Source organism: Arachis stenosperma, chromosome 6 (genome assembly GCF_014773155.1).
Source record: "Arachis stenosperma cultivar V10309 chromosome 6, arast.V10309.gnm1.PFL2, whole genome shotgun sequence".
NCBI lineage: Eukaryota > Viridiplantae > Streptophyta > Magnoliopsida > Fabales > Fabaceae > Arachis > Arachis stenosperma.
In genome coordinates, this window is record NC_080382.1 from 146,056,970 (window position 1) to 146,073,529 (window position 16,560).

The following is a 16,560-nucleotide window of genomic DNA, read 5'->3' on the forward strand; positions in this document are numbered from 1 at the left end:
GAAAAAAAATAAAAAATAAAAAAAATAAACCAAGTTGAGTTGGTCTAGTGGTTAGCTCACTAGTCCGTTTAAGCAAAAAAAAAATTGATATTTAAAAAAATATTAAATAATTTAATAAATTTGATCAACTTCACATGAAGATAACTACATGCACTTAAGTTTTCAAAAAAAAAAATAACATAGGAAAAAATAATGTTTCCTTTTTTGTTATATTGTAAGATACGTCCAAAAATCAAAGGAAAAGAAAATATTTTGACATAATTTTTAAGTAACGGCAAGAGACTTATTATTCAGTCAGAATAATAATGCCCCCTAAAAGAATGGAATTTGAATTAAATATTTAAATAGGATTGAATATTGACTTGATTTCTTCCTCAAATTATCTTGTTGAATCCAACTATTTTTTAATCATTAACATTTGCAAACGCTCCCCGTTGATGGCGACAGATGCAGATTCAAAGTCATAAGCATATTTAATTATTTATGATTGAATATTTTTCTCAATTAAACCCGCCATAGGAAAGTTCAAAGTCATAAGCAGATTTATTATCGAATTTATTTATTTTTAATTAAACCCACCATAGGAAAGCTGAAAGTCAAGGTAAGCAACTCTTTTTGGTTTGCTATTATTAACTTGCATCTACCAAGTTCAATGTATTCCTCCATATATTGGCATATTTATCTAACTCCATACTTTTGATATTTTGCAACTTGCATATCCAAGATTAAAAAAAAAAAAAAAAAACTCTTATGTTAACATCTCCAAATATTTAATGAAAGTTATAAAACCTCTTTCATTTTCTAGATTACTTTGACTTAATTGTAAGAACACCTTTTAAGAGAAACTAGTATTTTTTTTTTTTATGGTTACAAGTCTTGTTAGGTGTCTAATAATTCAATTAACCATGATACATCTAACACTCATAAAATTGTAAAAAACATCCCAGTGAAAAAATATCATGCGTTAATGCAGTTTTCGAAAAAGAATCGCATTCAAGGAGGTGTAATGTATACAACCTAACAATTGAATATAAAATTGTAAAATGGACGAAATTTGTTTATGTTCTTTTCTTTTGTCAATATTTGTACACAATTTGTGAAGTGTAGGTACAAATTATCTTATAAAAGAAGGTTAAATTTACCAACAATTGGGATTTATACTATGACAATGATAAAAGCTTATTATTTAATAGTACAATGGCTAATGGCTCTTCATAATTCATTATGAAACTTTGGCACTTGAAACAAGTCTTTATCATGTATTCATGTTAATGCAAGGCCTAACGTTTCTTTGGTGCAAATTTAGCTTATCATCTATCTAGCGATAATTAAGAAAAGCTAAGAAAAAGAAAAGAAAGAATGCAAAATAAACACAAGTTAAATTAGTGAAAAAGAAATATAGAATATAAAAACTAAAAAGACATTAGTTCAAAAAGAACAAACTGTATGTGGAACAATTAATGGAGAGTAACAAGATGATCAAATTGATTTCAAGTATACAAGATTCAAATGTAAAATGTGGACTGTGATGTGTGAGACATCAGTCAAAACTTGATAGTAAAACCCATCAAGCAATTGGGACAAGATACCAGAAAAAGTAAACTACATTTCGAAATTCCATGTCGTCTCGGCGCTGAGTTTCGGAACTTTCAATTCCTCCGCCAAGTTGAGGGATGCTACAATCTGAAATGACAGAAGAAGAAGAAGAAGAAGAAAAAGCAAGTGACTACATGTTTCAAGCAGAAACCTCAAACCTTCATTGTTGAGTCTAATAGAACAAAACACATAGCATCTCTATAAGATTGTGGTAGAATACAGAAACATATCACACTCATAAAATCATAAACACAAGTCTATGATACAAAATAGAAAATCATACTGTGCAAGTAAGAAAAACATGCATGAACATGCTTCATTTCACACCATGCATGAAAGCATTTTCTTTTGCAAATAGAATTCCATTCACAAGATGAAGAGCAACTTCTTCATTCAAAGTTGTATATATTCCACACGGATAGATTGTAAATACTATGGTAAATGCTCGGTAAACTTCAGATTCATCTATTTGGGAAATTTGCTGCTATGAAGAATAAATGATCATCGCAGTTCTGATAAATTCATGCAAGGTCTAAATCTTTCAACAAAACCATCAATCTTCTAAGCATTTCACCTTGATGTCATGAAAATCTAAGAAAACTTGGAAGTAACTAGGGAAATTTGAACATGACATTAATCCAGAAACTTCGTTGTTGAACAAATTTAAGCTTAAGCAGTGAAATAACATATTGATACAAACATCCTAAGTTGCAAAATCTACCATCATATATAAATTCAACCAATGAAAAAGGTGGATAACTTATTCATATCTATAAACCCCTTCTAGACAAGCCAAAGATCATAATTCTCACCAATAAGGGAGAAAAAAAATATCGCAAGAAACGAAAGATCAACATGCCTATGTTCAGTAACCGTTCAAATATCATCATAAAGCAAAGATTTAAAATTCATAATCACCTTGAAGCAGCCAGTTTGCTTGGAATTCCGGGACCACTCCAACCCCAACATCCTGCTCGAAGTCTGATATGTTGCCCGAAAAGAGTCATCGGCATAAACCCTCCTAGAAACAGCAAAGTCCCACGAATTCTTTGCTACGTCGTAAACAGGCTCGAAGGTGGTCAACCCATTATGAACATAGGTGTACTTTAACTTGCAGTTTCCCGAATCAAGGGCATAGTTAGCAGAAACCTTGTTAGCAGCATCAAACACCAAAGTCCCATCCAAAATGGTCCTGTTATCACCCCTGCTATGAATATAAGTCAAATTCAATGGCTTCTCCGCAACCCTTACAGTGTTCATAAAATGAAACCTGAAGTCCTGCACAGCCAAACATAGCACCCAAAAAAAAGTCAACATAAGACATAGAACATATTTTGGTGTTCATTATTTTCAGAAAATAATCTTTTTTTTTTTCCTTTTTCATCTCAGGATAATTTGATCACGACTCATCTTCAAAGTTCAACAAGACTATTACACAGTCAGAATTTGTGCTAAAACATGATGTGTCAACATTATAACCTGTTCCTAAAGTGTAAACTCACTTAATAAATAATGTTTTTGTGTTTAAATTAGTTGATTTTGACTTCAAACAGATTATAATCCAAAACTTCTCCAAACATAACTATAAGCTATAATAATTCGAAGTCAAAATTATAAAATTTCTACAAATATATGAAAAATTATTCCTTTAGCTAAGGGGGAAAAAACACACAAACACACACACCACATTAAAATTACTTGATTTTGACTTCAAAAATAGCTTAAAATTCAAAACTTCTTCAACAACCAAAAATATCATTTTTCCCCAAAACATAACTATGAGTTATAATTCTAAGTAAAAAAAAAAAGAAAAGAAAATATAATTGAGGTAAATAGATAATAATGGAATTGAATTGCGTTGCGTTGCGTTGAAGAGAAAGTGTTATTGAAATGAAAAGTGGAACCTTTTTGGGGACATTGTAATCGACGATGAAGGAACCGGGTTTCTCAACGGCGAGGGCCAAACCAGTGAGGCTGGGGCCGTTGACGAAGGTGGCGTCGGTGACGGAGGCGCGGAGCTTGACGTCTCCGGCGTTGACGGCGACTGTTGCGGCGGCGCCGCCGTTACGGTCGATGTCGTACTTGCCCTTCAAAGCCGCCTTCATCATCGTGAACAACGGAAGCAAGTGAAGAAAAGGAGGAGGAAGAGTCAGAGGAATAGAGGATGTTGTTATTTCTTTCGTTTTATTTTCTTTTCAAATGAGAGAATCAGTGACTCACACTTACCTTTTTGTCCTCTCCTATATGCAGAAAGAGAAAAGTGGACTACATTTTACGAGCTATTTGGGCCGGGTCGGCCCATCAAATATAATTGGAAATAGGTTTGGTTTTGGGGGCGAATTAGGAATTTGGAATAACTGAAAGCTATTCACAGTAACGGCGGCCAAGGAACAACACTACCGCAAGTCCGCAACATTTAGTTTAGGGAGTGGGTTATTGAGTCAAGTTTGGGTTGTTGGGGCATAGCCAAGTCCAAAAAAAAGAATAACTGAAAGCTCTTTTTCAGGCAGTTTTTTTTTTTTTGGGTTAAATATTGAAACTAAAATTTTAGTACTGTGTTTGGAGATTAAAGATTGAGATTTGATAATCAAGTTGGGTTGGTCTAATAGTTAATTCACTAGTCCGCTTAAGCAAAATTTTGGGATTGGTCTAAAATATTATTAAAGTTTCAGTTTCTATTTTTAAAAATTTTAGTCTCATATATCTTTATTTTTTGGAGGTGTTGAAATACTAAAATTTTGGAGATAGAGACAAAAATTTTAATTTCAATTTTTGAATAACAAACATGATATTGAATCTCAACCTCTTAATCTCTATCTCAATACCTCAAAACAAACATTACCTTAGTACTTTTAAAAAGTGAAGACACAGACTGAAATTTTTAGGGATATAAACTTAAATTTTAATAACTTTTTTTTCTCTCAAATGTCTTTATTCAAAATTTTATAATCCAAGTCTATTCCTTCACAATCTTTTCAGTACCAACACTTTCACGGCCCTCGCTTTTTAACCTCAATCGCACCCCACCTCTCCTCCCACCACCTTACTTCATTATCAAATTCCACTAGCACCACCAACAATAATACTAAAAGTAACAATAATCTTATAAACATATGTCAAAAATCAAATTTAACAGTTGCATTACATAAGAGGATTTCAGAATCATAATAGAAAAGAGAAGACTAGTGGGAGATATTGGATGACAGAAAACCCATCAAATAACTCGAATAGAAGCGGCGCAAAAGTAGAATTGAGGCTGCATAGCGAGTATAACAGAAAACAGACAGAACATACGGTAGATCATCAGTAATAGAGAATGAAACTGGAACAAATGGCGGCAAGCACAATACAAAGCTGGAATAGAAAGCAGACCATTGGCGAGCACAGTGCGAAATCGGAACAAACACGACAGTGGAGAGAGAGAGAGAGAGTAGGGTTTTATTTTTATTTTTTTAATTAGTAGGAGTATTTTAGTAGTTTTACTTATATAAATTTTTATTTTTATCTTAAACCATAACTCGGTCTTGTACATTTATACTAAACACAACAGAGACACATAATTTAATTTTTGTCTTCTAATCTCTTTGTCTTAGTCTTAATCTCCCATACAAATGCTATCTAAGAAGGACAATATTATTTAGAATTTATATAGCTATGTCTTTATATTTTGAACGATAAATAGAATAAGACAAGGTGTTTAGAAATGTGTTTGATTGGTGTTTTAATTTTTAATAAATTTTTTTTAGATTTTATAAAAAGAAAAAACAAAAGATAAAAAAAAATTATTGTTTTCATTATTTTTTTAAATTCTAAAAGAAAAAAAAAATACAAACTAAATATATATAAAGTCTAAGATAGAGATGTTGACAATACTATGATAGAAACACTGGTGTTAATATTTTTCTAAGACTTACTGAATTATCTCATCAATTATGTTAGATGTACACTAAAATTAGTTAATAAAATTAATTATTAATAAAAAAATTATATTACGTGTACACAAAATCAGTTATTAGTATAAAATATATATTAAAATATAAATATACATTGAAAATAGATTAAACGTTACGTGTATTTATACACAAATATATTAGTAATTGATTTTGGTATATAAATAATATTTTTATAATATAAAATATATGTTAATATAAAATATATTAAAAATAAATTAAATAATCTATTTATATGTAAATACATAATTAATGATTTTACTAGTTAATTTTAGTGTATTTTATATCACATACAATAACCAAATATAACATAACCTATAAAATCGTGGTTGTTGAAGTTTTGAGATAAGTCACACACTAGCTAGATCAATTAGAAATGATAGTATATAGGATTATAGGTGCATGGAATAATCTATTGTTAGAGAGAAACATAAATATATAAAAAAAAGTGATATAATGGGAAGTGGATCCTTGTCAAGAAAAAATTGGATAATGTTAATTGTGATTTTTTTACTCTTCATTATTCTTTCAAGTGTTAAAAAAATTGGAAAGAATCCATTTCCTATATAATGTTAAATCAGGGAGAGTAATCTATAGTATGACTCAAATCCAACCTTAAAAAAAAAAAAAAAAAATCGTTGTCGTGAATTGTTTGTTGTTTGAAGGAAGCATATGCTACAATGGACCTAGGAATGTTGGATGCTATGCTTGCTCCTATTATTGTGGTGGTCCTCCAAAAGAGGCACAAAATAACCATTGCCTCTGTTATGATTCTCTTGTATATATATGCCATCCTATGAATGAAGATAACGGTGTTAATTTTAGTATGGATGTGAATTTCATAAATTTTAGATGTTGATCCTACTAACTTTATATGGGTATCGATGTGTTAAACTTATTATATTTGTATAAGCTTTTTTTTTTTAAATATTGGATAACAAATTAAATAATTGGTTTTTGATAACTATAACTTGTAAGATGTAAGTAGTTACTATATAGTTCAACAAAATTGCATACCCAACATAGCTTTATATAGGCATATAGATTTATTGCTATTTGCTATATTTTGGTTAAGAAGATTTGTTAATGAATAGTAATTAATTAATAATGCTTCCTACACCGACGCATAACCCATCACAACATACACCACCCTCACAAAAAAACACACACCCAAAAAACCAAAAATCCCATTTCCAAATTCATTACCAAAACCCCCTTGTGTCATTTTTCTCTCTTGGCGATTTTGATTTCTCTTGAATTTGTTTTGAATAATGAGAAAGTTGTGTCCGAATGTGGAGAATGCTAAAGGATTGGCGACGGTATTGGAGGTTCCAATACCGGAAAAAATGTGGACTAAAATAGGTCGAAATTCGTTGAGCCGATGGAAAAACCTAAGAGCATTGATGAAGGCTCAACTTTCAAATGATAAGTCCTCACATTTCAAAACACATTCAAAACATGAATTCATTGCTTTGATCAAATTGGTTGGTTCTCCACTCATCCCTCAACAAGTTCAATCCGATCACACCTTTGTTACATCCCTGAAAATTTCTCCCAAAGTATGCATCATTTTTCATCTCTTATATAATATTCTTTGTCATGTTATTGTTAGAATTCAACTTGGTGCAATTGATGTAATATTATATGTAACATCATGAAAGTGTATCAAAGTTTCTTGGCTTTTCTTAAACTACTTAACCAATTTATTAATTAACATGTTAAGTTTTATAGAATTTTGAGCATCATCACCCAATTTTTTTTTCATATGTATCACACAAAAATGTTATAGTATTACAACTTTATTTTAATAATTTATTCTTCTTAAAAATATATTATTTAATTAACCATATTACATGTATACAAAAACTCAGTAATTAAATTAGTCATTCATATAAAATATATGTTAAAACACAAAATACAGTTATATATTTTGAAAATGAATTAAAACAAATATATTTTTACACGAATATATAATAACTTATCTAATTATTGGTCTCGATGTGTAATCATATTTTTGTATAAACATTCAATAAAGTAGAAATTTACATGCAGTTACGTTCATGTAAAGTTGATAGTTGAGAATTACTAGATCATAATTGAGTCAAATCTGTCAAATCTATCAACTTCGTATTAAAATAACTTTACGTGAATTTTCACCGTTAGAACAAATATTTTCTCAAAAGTTCATAAATAAGAAGATAGATTATTTTGGCATAATGTATATGTAGGAAGCTTGTAGTGCAAAGTACATAGTGCAACAATACATAGCAGCAATGGGAGGAGTAGATGCATTGGATTCAATGGAAAGTATGTATGTAGTGGGACAAGTGAGGATGATTGGTTCTGAGATGCGCAAAGAAGATGCTAAACTTAAACCAATAGGAAAAACTGAAGTTGGAGGCTTTGTTCTTTGGCAAAAAAACCCTAATTTATGGCACTTTGAATTGGTTGTTTCTGGCTACAAAGTTAGTGCAGGTTCTGATGGCAATATAACATGGAATCAATCTTCTTCTCAACCTTCTCATGCAAATAAAGGTCCCCCTCGACCACTTCGTCGCTTCTTTCAGGTACATCTCTTGTTAAATCAACGTCAGATTTATCAAATTTTAAGAATAAAATTGTTGTCCGAATCAGTAGAGTTGGAGCCTTAAAAGTTCGACCGGATATAATAAAATAATATATTTATATATAATTTAAAAAAAAAATTGTGATTTATTATTTTAGAGAGTGGAATCTAATTTTATTTTTGTGAATAGGGATTAGATCCAAGGTGTACAACAAACTTGTTTGTAGAAGCTAAATGTGTAGGAGAGAAAAGAATGAACAATGAAGAATGCTTCCTACTAAAGTTAGAAGCAGCACAAGACATTCTTGAATCACAAAACACAGAGCAGACAGAAATAATAAGGCACACAATGTGGGGTTATTTCAGTCAAAGGACAGGGCTATTGATCAAATTTGAGGACAACAAATTGATGAGAATGAAATCCCATATGAAAGATGATCATGATTTTGTGTTTTGGGAAACAAGCATTGAGTCTTTGATTGAGGATTATAGGTATGTTAATGGGATCAACATAGCACATGGTGGAAAATCAGTGGTTATGTTATGTAGGTATGGCATGGAAATTAATCACAAGAGGAAGATTGAGGAAACATGGAAAATTGAAGAAGTTGGTTTTAATGTTTGTGGTTTGTCCATGGATTGTTTCTTACCTCCTTCTGATATATACAAGGGACATGATGCCATGGAACAAATAGATTAGTTATTTATATATCATTTTGTAAAAGTTCATCTCCTAAACAAAAAAGTTTTGAAAATTCTATTTCTATTTTGCTTTTTATAATAAATTAAACAAAAAAGAGACATCGTCTTAATTTAATTTAGAATAGAATAACTCTCTGTTTTATCACTAATAAAATAATATAAAATTTCGTAAATTAATTTTTAATTCAATGCTGTCTCTCACATTATTGGTAATTTATCTTTGATTTTTCATCATCATCATCATTTTTCTCCTAATACAACAGTTCTATCAAGCTCATTTCATGTGTTTTATTATAATCTATGTTTTTCACTTTTACCAACTTTTAGTTCACTTGTTGAAACTGATTCTAAAGATGCAATGTTTGGTTTATTACTTTGATAATGAGGTATTCTTTAATATCAATGATTAGGTATTCTTTAAAAATACTCATCATTTTGGTGGAAGTATAATATCAATGCAGTTAGATATTCTTTAAAAATTATCCATCATTCGGTTTCTTCTAAAAAGAAATTAAAAAATAAGTAATTTTTTATAAAAAACAAGTAACTTCTTATAAAAATAAGTATTTAAATTAATTAAATAATATTTTTTAAATTAAAAGACTGAATAAAGGCTAAAGATTTAAAGGACAAATAGCATTTCTCGAATAATATTATACGATTTTGGATTGAAGTTTTTAGTTTTTATTGTTTTGTCTTAAAATAAGGTGAAAATTTAGGTGCATTTTTTTTATGTAAAGTTTATAGTTGTGAGTTATTAAATAATAATTTAATTAAATATGTCAAATCATCTAATAATTTTTAACTAACAACTTTACATCAAGATAGTTGCATACGAGTTTTTATCTAGAAATAAATCTCTTTTTTTTTGGATAAAGATCTAGAAATAAATATAATTTCTCGTTTGAAGAGATTTTTTTTAGAAGAAAAAATTTTCTAATTGGCCCAATACTATGTTTTATTGTGATTTGTGAAAACAGAAAAAATTAAGGTGAATAGCCCAAGCCCAATACCCATCAGCAAACCCTAATTTTTCTCTGAACATTTCCAACCTCTGAAGATTTCTCTTAATTCCAATCCCAACCATATATAATCCCCTTCCACTCTTCCATTGCCGTCACTTCTTTCTTCTTTCTTCTTTCTTTTGTTCCTTTCTCAGGTTTGGTTTCTAGGGTTTTGATTGATTATTAGGTAATTCCATATTGTGAAATTTTGGTGCGAAAGTTTCAATTTTTATTCTGTTATGGTGATGATTATATTGTTGTGTGCATCTGTCTTTACCCTCTCCATGTTTGTGAATTTGAATGGCAATGGGGATATAACTGATGCACAGATTCAAAATGGTTGACTTACCAGCCCATTGCACCTTGTTTTTCCAATTGCCATGGGTCAAATGGATCTACCAAAATTTAATTTTATTCAATTCATTTCATATATGTATATTGTTTGTTCAAATTGGCATGTGATGATTACTTGATAAACCGCTTATTGATATACTGATTTTTTCAGTGTTGACAACATACTTTTCTGATGCCATATATATTTAGTTTGCTCAATTTTAATCTCATGTTTTAATTTGCTTTGTCTTTTGCATTTTCTTAGTCAACTATTCACCAGAATATGTTTCAGTTGAAAATGATAAACTCAGATTCAGTTAACTTTACATGGAGTTTCTACTTAGTTTAAAACTGTTATATGGTTTGATATGTTGAATAAAATACTTAAAAATTTATTTTTTATGTATTATAGTTTGCATGAATAGCTACTTGTGATTTGATTCTGAAACATAAAGAGTATGGATTGTGGAATGGCAAATGATGTGAAAATTGTCTTATCCTACACACTGAAAAAATGTTGTGAAGATCAAATACTCCGCTTATTATCTGATGCCTTTCCTATCTTACCATTTGTTCCATATGATTCATCATTTAATCATGGTTTAATATTGGCATATGATTTTTGAGGTTTTCATGTATAAGTGTTCTTAATACAATGGTTATTAGCAAAATTAATTGTTTGCATTAATCAATGATGAAGAAAAGCAGACGGGCGGACTGAACTGATGCCTTGTTGATTGTCTGCCATTTCCAGCATTGGAATGTTTCTGAGATTTTGATAATAAAAATTAACAATATCTTTTAAGATCTGCATAATTGTTCACTATATATCCTTTTACTTATTAAATGAAGTATCTTTTTTGAAAACTAAAATTATGGGTACATCAAACATTAGCTATTGATTCATTTACTTTGTTTTTCAATATAAGTACAGGTGTTGTTTTATACATTTTTTATGTGTATATTGTATTTCAACATGTATTCTATCCGAGTAATTGATTTGCGGCTGAAACATGATCGACACATAGGATGATTGTTCCAAAAATGATTATTAGTTTCTGCAGTGATGAAGTTGCATAAATATGTCTGGACATATGAAACTTTGTTATGATTTGATCATTTGCTACTTCTGAGCAGAATAATATGTGCCTCCTTAGTTTGTTTATGTAGTTCATAAGTTTTTTCAGTTTACCATGGTTGTGGATATATTATCAGAAGAATAACATCTTTATTCATAGTCACAAAAGCATTTTTAATTTTTGGACTATGCCAATTATATAATTGTAGAAGAAATAATTAATGACTGAATTCACCTATTAGCCCTCAACTTATAGAAAGGAGCAAGTGCAATTGACAATGGAAATGGTCTTTTCAATTTTTTTAAAAAATTTCTTGTAAAGTATTATTTCTCTTTATTCAACATCTTTTCCAATGATTTTTTTTTTGGTTCTGTTTAAAGAGGATAGGGTAAAAAATCACACTTTATAAAAAGATTGAGAGAAAAATTAGAAAGATTTATTATTGGGACTTATTTGTTAACATAGAGTAGTTCTCGCATCTCTCTATATATAATAGGAGAGCAGTACTTGGTTAATTGATTGACTAAGTGTCATGACCAGTTAAATAACACGTGTCTAAGTAAAATTACATTGTGAACCAAAAAAGTGAAATGTAAACATTAAAACGTGAAATAATAGCTCTGAACAAGGTGGGTTCGATAAAAGAAAGTTGAGAAGGAGATTTTGGCTATGAGCGGTTTCTTTCTCTTTTTGGGGTTGGAATTCAAATTTCAAACACAAAATTTGAATGAGTATTCCAAATCAGAAGTTAGTGAATAAATTTAAACTTAGGATTTTATAATTCAAATCATTGATTTGAAGGTCTCTCTCTTCGCTTCTTTCTTTCTTGGGCTCTCTCTAAAAGAAAAAAGAACGAGCTCACCGGTGAAGATAGAGAATGGGTGTGCTCAGTGTTGCGGGCTAGGAGAGAGCCTGTCGAAGGAAAAAGAAGACGATGACAGAGGCTCCGAATCTGTTTCATGGAGTAGCAAAGATGATGAACAATAAATTTAAGGTGGCGGTGCCGGTGGCTGTTGGTGCAGCTGTAAGGAGAAAGAATAGTGGCACGGTGAGTGGTGCTACTACCGTCAGAGAAGAAGGAACAGCTGGCAACAAGTTGACGACTTTAAGACTGGAGAGCTCGGTGGTGCAGCAGAGGTAATTTTTCTTCTTTAAAAACAGATATTTATTTTCTTTTTTCTTCTTTTCTTAACCAAAAAAGGTTGCAGATAATGCCATTAGAGTTCGGGATGCAATCAGAGGAAACGCCGGAGCTCTGGTGCAATGTTCCGGTAAGTGTTCGGGCACTGTATTTTGTAGTGTGGTATTATTAGTATTTTAGTTTACTCTGTCCTCTGTTAGCAAAATCTTCTACCCAATAAATATGATGGAACATATTCTTCTTCCTTTTTTCAATGTGTTATTGTGTATAATATGCAGATTCATCCTCTCTCCATCTTCACTACTCTCTGGCTGAGGGAATAAACTGCAACATCTTTTGTGGTTTTGGGATCTTTTTTTTCATTTTGGGAGATTTCTGTGGTTATTTGTTTATGGCTTTGAGTATTTTGTACGATTGGAAGCTTTGAGATTCGGGTATGGAGAGTGTTGGTTTAGAAGAAGATAAGAGGAAGGAGAACAAGATCAAGTGCAAAATGAAGACTGTGAATTAAGCGAGTTCTGGAGAAAACTTATGCTGGTAAGTGAAAGCTTTCTAGCCATTTTTTAACAATTTTGTGGTATCCCTTTTGTCTTTTGGTTTTTCCCACGGTTTAGGTGGATTGTGAAGTGAATTTTGTGTTGAAAATTGATATGTGAAACTTTGTGTCATGGTGTTGTGCACTTCTTTGGTTCAGGGGAGGCTTACCTTTCAGAAGCAGTGCAAGTGAGTTATTCTGAGCATACTTTCAAGTATTGGTAAGTTGTAACTACGACCTTTATTCCTGTCTTCTACTTCAGTAACGAAAAATTAAACATAAAAAAAACAGAGAAGGCATAACAATGAGTTGTTGCTCTCAATCATGGTGATTCTGGGGTGAGGTTAGTTGTTCCACATTTGTTCCTTTTTAGTGACACAAAAAGTAATAATTTAGCTTTTGAATGGCATGTTAGTTATAAAATACAAGTGATTGGAATTTGAGGGAAGCATGTTGCAATTAATTCTCTGGTTCCAGTTTTCTGCTTGAAATATACTCCATCAGGCTACAAGTTACTAGCAACAATTCAGTTAGTTATAAAATACACATATGTATTCGGATTAATGTCCATTAGCATTGCCATTATAGTGCCGGTATCCAAAGTCCAAACCCATTTAATATGCGTAGTAAATTACCATTTTAGCCATCAGAATAGTCCTCAAAGGAAAGACACAATAATATTATAATACTATAGTTTCTAAATATTAATTGTCTAGTAAAATACATTAAATTTGGGAAAATGTATTTTTCAAAGGGGTTTAGATAAGATTTTGACCTAATTTTTAACAAATATTTTTTAAAGAAATATTTTTTTCTTCCAATTTTTAAATTTGGTAATTTTTTGTTAAGTCAATTTTTTAATAAACAAATTAAAAAAAATTAAAAAATTTTATAATTATTTTATGCATATTTTTATGAATAATTATAAATAATTATTTAAATTTAAAAAATAAAAAATACAAAAAACTGCTTGTCACTTAAAAAAATGTATATTTTCTTGAATAAAATCAGAATTTATTCGTGTGTTATTGAGCTATTAAAATTTTAATTGTAAAAGTAAAAGTAAATATATTTAAAAAATAAAAATATATTTAAAAAAATTATAATTTACATCTTTTTAAAAGTCTTTTTTACTTAAAAAATATTTTATTAATATTATAAATAAATAAAAAATATTTTTATATTATTGTACCTAAATATAATTGTTAAATAAAAATTTAAACATAATTTTTTTAAAAAATAATATCACTTGAAACAAGATTTTTTCATAAAAACTCAACTAAATAAATCTTTTTATTTAAAAAAAATCATAATGTCATTTATTTCTGTCTCAAATAGTACTTTATAGAAAATTAAATCTGTTGCACCCAAAATAGTGATTTACTTATTTATTATAACATCCATCAACTACTCTGTGAGACTATTCATGCATTGTCTGATATGTAAATATCCCAAAGTTATATTATGGTGAGAAAATTAATAGTAATAATTGATATGCTCATAGGCACAGTTATAGTAGGCAATATCTCCACATAATGATTGATAGCACAAATTTTCAAAATAGACGGAAAAAAAAAATGATGGTTCAAGTAGCAAGGCCCACTAGGCCATACTGGGCCCAAAGAGCAGAAGCCTGTTATCCCTCCACTGTTGGGAGTAGGAGGTGTTCGCTACTCTGTGAAACCAGCCTCACGCATTGCCCTCCAATTTAGGAACCAAGAAGCCGGGCCTTCGCCCAGACCACCAGGCCCAACTCTCAACTTGGAGTGGGCAGGCCAATAAAGAGCAACTTCAGGCCCAACTCAGAACAGAACAGAACACGAGCATTATAAGTACAACGTACTTTCATTCTAACCCTACTTTTTCAATCTTAGAACAGAACAAAACACGAGCATCTGCTCTCCCTTCCCGGAGGCCCCGACATCGGCGATCGGCGCCGCTACCTATGGTCAGATCTGCTACTTCTTCTTCCAACGCGCCGCCACCTATGGTCAGATCTGCTGCTTCTTCTTCTTCGGCGCAGCCTTCTCTGTCCATTCTTGTAGCATCGTCCGCGCCGACCAAGGCAACCGCGTGCGAGTTCAGATGCTTGGCTTTGGTGGTGACCTCCGCACCATCGCCGCCCTTGCCAGGTCAAGATCTACGTTTCCCACCGTTGCTGCTCCATCAACGAGGGCCGCGAACGTTCTCGGCTTCCCTTCGCGGCGGCGGCGTCCTCGGTGCCGCTTTCTACCGCCACGCCAGCCATCTTGCACGGTGACGCTTCTGGCACGGACTTCAAGCACAGATACGTGTTCTCTACTTCTTCTTCTGTGTGTTTTAGATTCATCGCTAATTCTAGAATTTTTGTTGCTGCTCTCTCTAATTCTGCATCTTCATAATCTGAATCTGAATTCCGTAAATGTAGATCTGTGATTGTTGAATTTTCTACTTCTAGATTTGTGGAATTGTTGTTGATTAGTTTAAATTCTGACTCCGAATTGGCTTGAATTTATTCTAGGTGATGGAAATTCGTGTACGAAGTTTGGAAACTTAGTCAAGCCTGCATCGGAAGGTGTGGACACACGAAGTTTGGAAACTTAGTCATAGCAGATGAATATGCACCACTATCACCTGAGAGAAACCAGATCTATTTTTTCAAAATGAATGTATAAACAAGCACATATATACATCTTCCCTTCCTGTAATCAAGATTCAAGACTCCTAAGTCATAAACAATCATTTTGAATATATACATCTTGAATCTTGCTTACAGAAAGGGAAGATGTATATATGTGCTTGTTTATACATTCATTTTGAAAAAATAGATCTGGTTTCTCTCAGGTGATGGTGGTGCATATTCATCTGCTATGCAAGCTGTCCTCTCACGCCTATTGTCTGCTGCTCCTGCTCCTGGACATACTTCGCGGACATACTTCGCAAGAAAATCGCAGCCAGTGTCTTAAAGGCAAGTTGATATTCCAGTTTACTTAAAATATTTGTGCTTTTTAGCTTTTTCATATATCTTTTCTTTGAATCATTATTCTCTATAACCTTTCCTTGCAATTGCTTATGTTTTAAGGCTGTGGTTGGAGAGAAGAATCCTTCCAGAATCCATTATTCGTTGTCGTATCCGGGAACTGGACACCTATCATAGTTCAGCATATGTTACCTGTTAGAGAAAGGTTTGAATTTGTTGTGATAAAAAGTTCGTCCTGATATTCTTTCATGCTTGTAGGAAATTTTTAGTTAAAAGTTGCATTTGGTTGTGCAGCAACTCAAGTTTTCAGTTTCCTGGATTTTGCATGCCTCAAATGTTTAAAAATGAAGATGAAGAAGGAAGGGATTCTGATAGGGGGAACTTTGAGACTGACACATGTGTTGATGTGGGCTTAATTTCAGCGCACAGAAAGAAAAAAAATAATAAGCCCTAACTCTTCTCCGACGCTATTTTCCTTCAACCTGATTCCTTTCCATTTGCTCGTTAGGGGTGTGCAAAAAATATTCTTACCCCCAAGGCCCAAGTACTCTAAGGTCCTTGACCAAAAAAAAGAGGGTAGCTAATTGGATTTTTTTTCTCCCGTTCTCCCTTTCTTACTGCCTCTCTGCGCCTCCACTCTTCAAATGCATATGATTACAACGTATACCTTTTATTAAATGTTTGATTACTATTGA

General features: G+C 31.6%; 3 protein-coding genes, 1 long non-coding RNA gene and 1 other non-coding gene across 5 annotated transcripts; 4 read left to right on the forward strand and 1 right to left on the reverse strand.

The window, feature by feature from the left end:
* Positions 1 to 1,382: 1,382 nt before the first annotated feature.
* LOC130932641 (outer envelope pore protein 24, chloroplastic-like) lies at positions 1,383 to 3,813 on the reverse strand. Its single transcript, XM_057862011.1, has 3 exons — positions 3,501 to 3,813; positions 2,515 to 2,874; positions 1,383 to 1,683 (listed from the first exon to the last, which is right to left on the reverse strand). Exons 1-3 carry the CDS (start codon positions 3,702 to 3,704, stop codon positions 1,603 to 1,605), a joined length of 645 nt encoding a protein of 214 aa, XP_057717994.1. The 5' UTR covers positions 3,705 to 3,813; the 3' UTR covers positions 1,383 to 1,602.
* Positions 3,814 to 6,817: 3,004 nt separating this feature from the next.
* On the forward strand, positions 6,818 to 8,812 carry LOC130934950 (uncharacterized). Its single transcript, XM_057864465.1, has 3 exons — positions 6,818 to 7,105; positions 7,775 to 8,113; positions 8,303 to 8,812. Exons 1-3 carry the CDS (start codon positions 6,818 to 6,820, stop codon positions 8,810 to 8,812), a joined length of 1,137 nt encoding a protein of 378 aa, XP_057720448.1.
* A 1,121-nt stretch (positions 8,813 to 9,933) lies between these two features.
* Positions 9,934 to 13,126, forward strand: LOC130933179 (uncharacterized). Its single transcript, XR_009067640.1, has 4 exons — positions 9,934 to 12,367; positions 12,439 to 12,501; positions 12,650 to 12,908; positions 13,066 to 13,126. It is a non-coding gene; the product is annotated as an uncharacterized LOC130933179 (long non-coding RNA).
* On the forward strand, positions 10,621 to 10,708 carry LOC130938674 (small nucleolar RNA R16). Its single transcript, XR_009069831.1, has one exon. It is a non-coding gene; the product is annotated as a small nucleolar RNA R16 (small nucleolar RNA).
* Positions 13,127 to 14,754: 1,628 nt separating the features above from the next.
* Positions 14,755 to 16,560, forward strand: LOC130932914 (uncharacterized). The gene is made up of 3 exons (XM_057862372.1): positions 14,755 to 15,853; positions 15,968 to 16,070; positions 16,160 to 16,560. Exons 1-3 carry the CDS (start codon positions 15,733 to 15,735, stop codon positions 16,317 to 16,319), a joined length of 384 nt encoding a protein of 127 aa, XP_057718355.1. The 5' UTR covers positions 14,755 to 15,732; the 3' UTR covers positions 16,320 to 16,560.

What these genes read in the sequence shown, in the direction of transcription:
- LOC130932914 (XM_057862372.1), top strand. Translation starts at nt 15,733, where the DNA reads ATGGTGGTGCATATTCATCTGCTATGCAAGCTGTCCTCTCACGCCTAT. An exon ending in TCGCAGCCAGTGTCTTAAAG is followed by an intron (nt 15,854 to 15,967) that starts GCAAGTTGATAT and finishes TTATGTTTTAAG; the next exon opens with GCTGTGGTTGGAGAGAAGAA. An exon ending in ATGTTACCTGTTAGAGAAAG is followed by an intron (nt 16,071 to 16,159) that starts GTTTGAATTTGT and finishes TTGGTTGTGCAG; the next exon opens with CAACTCAAGTTTTCAGTTTC.
- LOC130934950 (XM_057864465.1), top strand. Translation starts at nt 6,818, where the DNA reads ATGAGAAAGTTGTGTCCGAATGTGGAGAATGCTAAAGGATTGGCGACG. An exon ending in CCCTGAAAATTTCTCCCAAA is followed by an intron (nt 7,106 to 7,774) that starts GTATGCATCATT and finishes ATGTATATGTAG; the next exon opens with GAAGCTTGTAGTGCAAAGTA. An exon ending in CACTTCGTCGCTTCTTTCAG is followed by an intron (nt 8,114 to 8,302) that starts GTACATCTCTTG and finishes TTTTGTGAATAG; the next exon opens with GGATTAGATCCAAGGTGTAC.
- LOC130932641 (XM_057862011.1), bottom strand. Translation starts at nt 3,704, where the DNA reads ATGATGAAGGCGGCTTTGAAGGGCAAGTACGACATCGACCGTAACGGC. An exon ending in ATTACAATGTCCCCAAAAAG is followed by an intron (nt 2,875 to 3,500) that starts GTTCCACTTTTC and finishes TTGGCTGTGCAG; the next exon opens with GACTTCAGGTTTCATTTTAT. An exon ending in AGCAAACTGGCTGCTTCAAG is followed by an intron (nt 1,684 to 2,514) that starts GTGATTATGAAT and finishes CTGTCATTTCAG; the next exon opens with ATTGTAGCATCCCTCAACTT.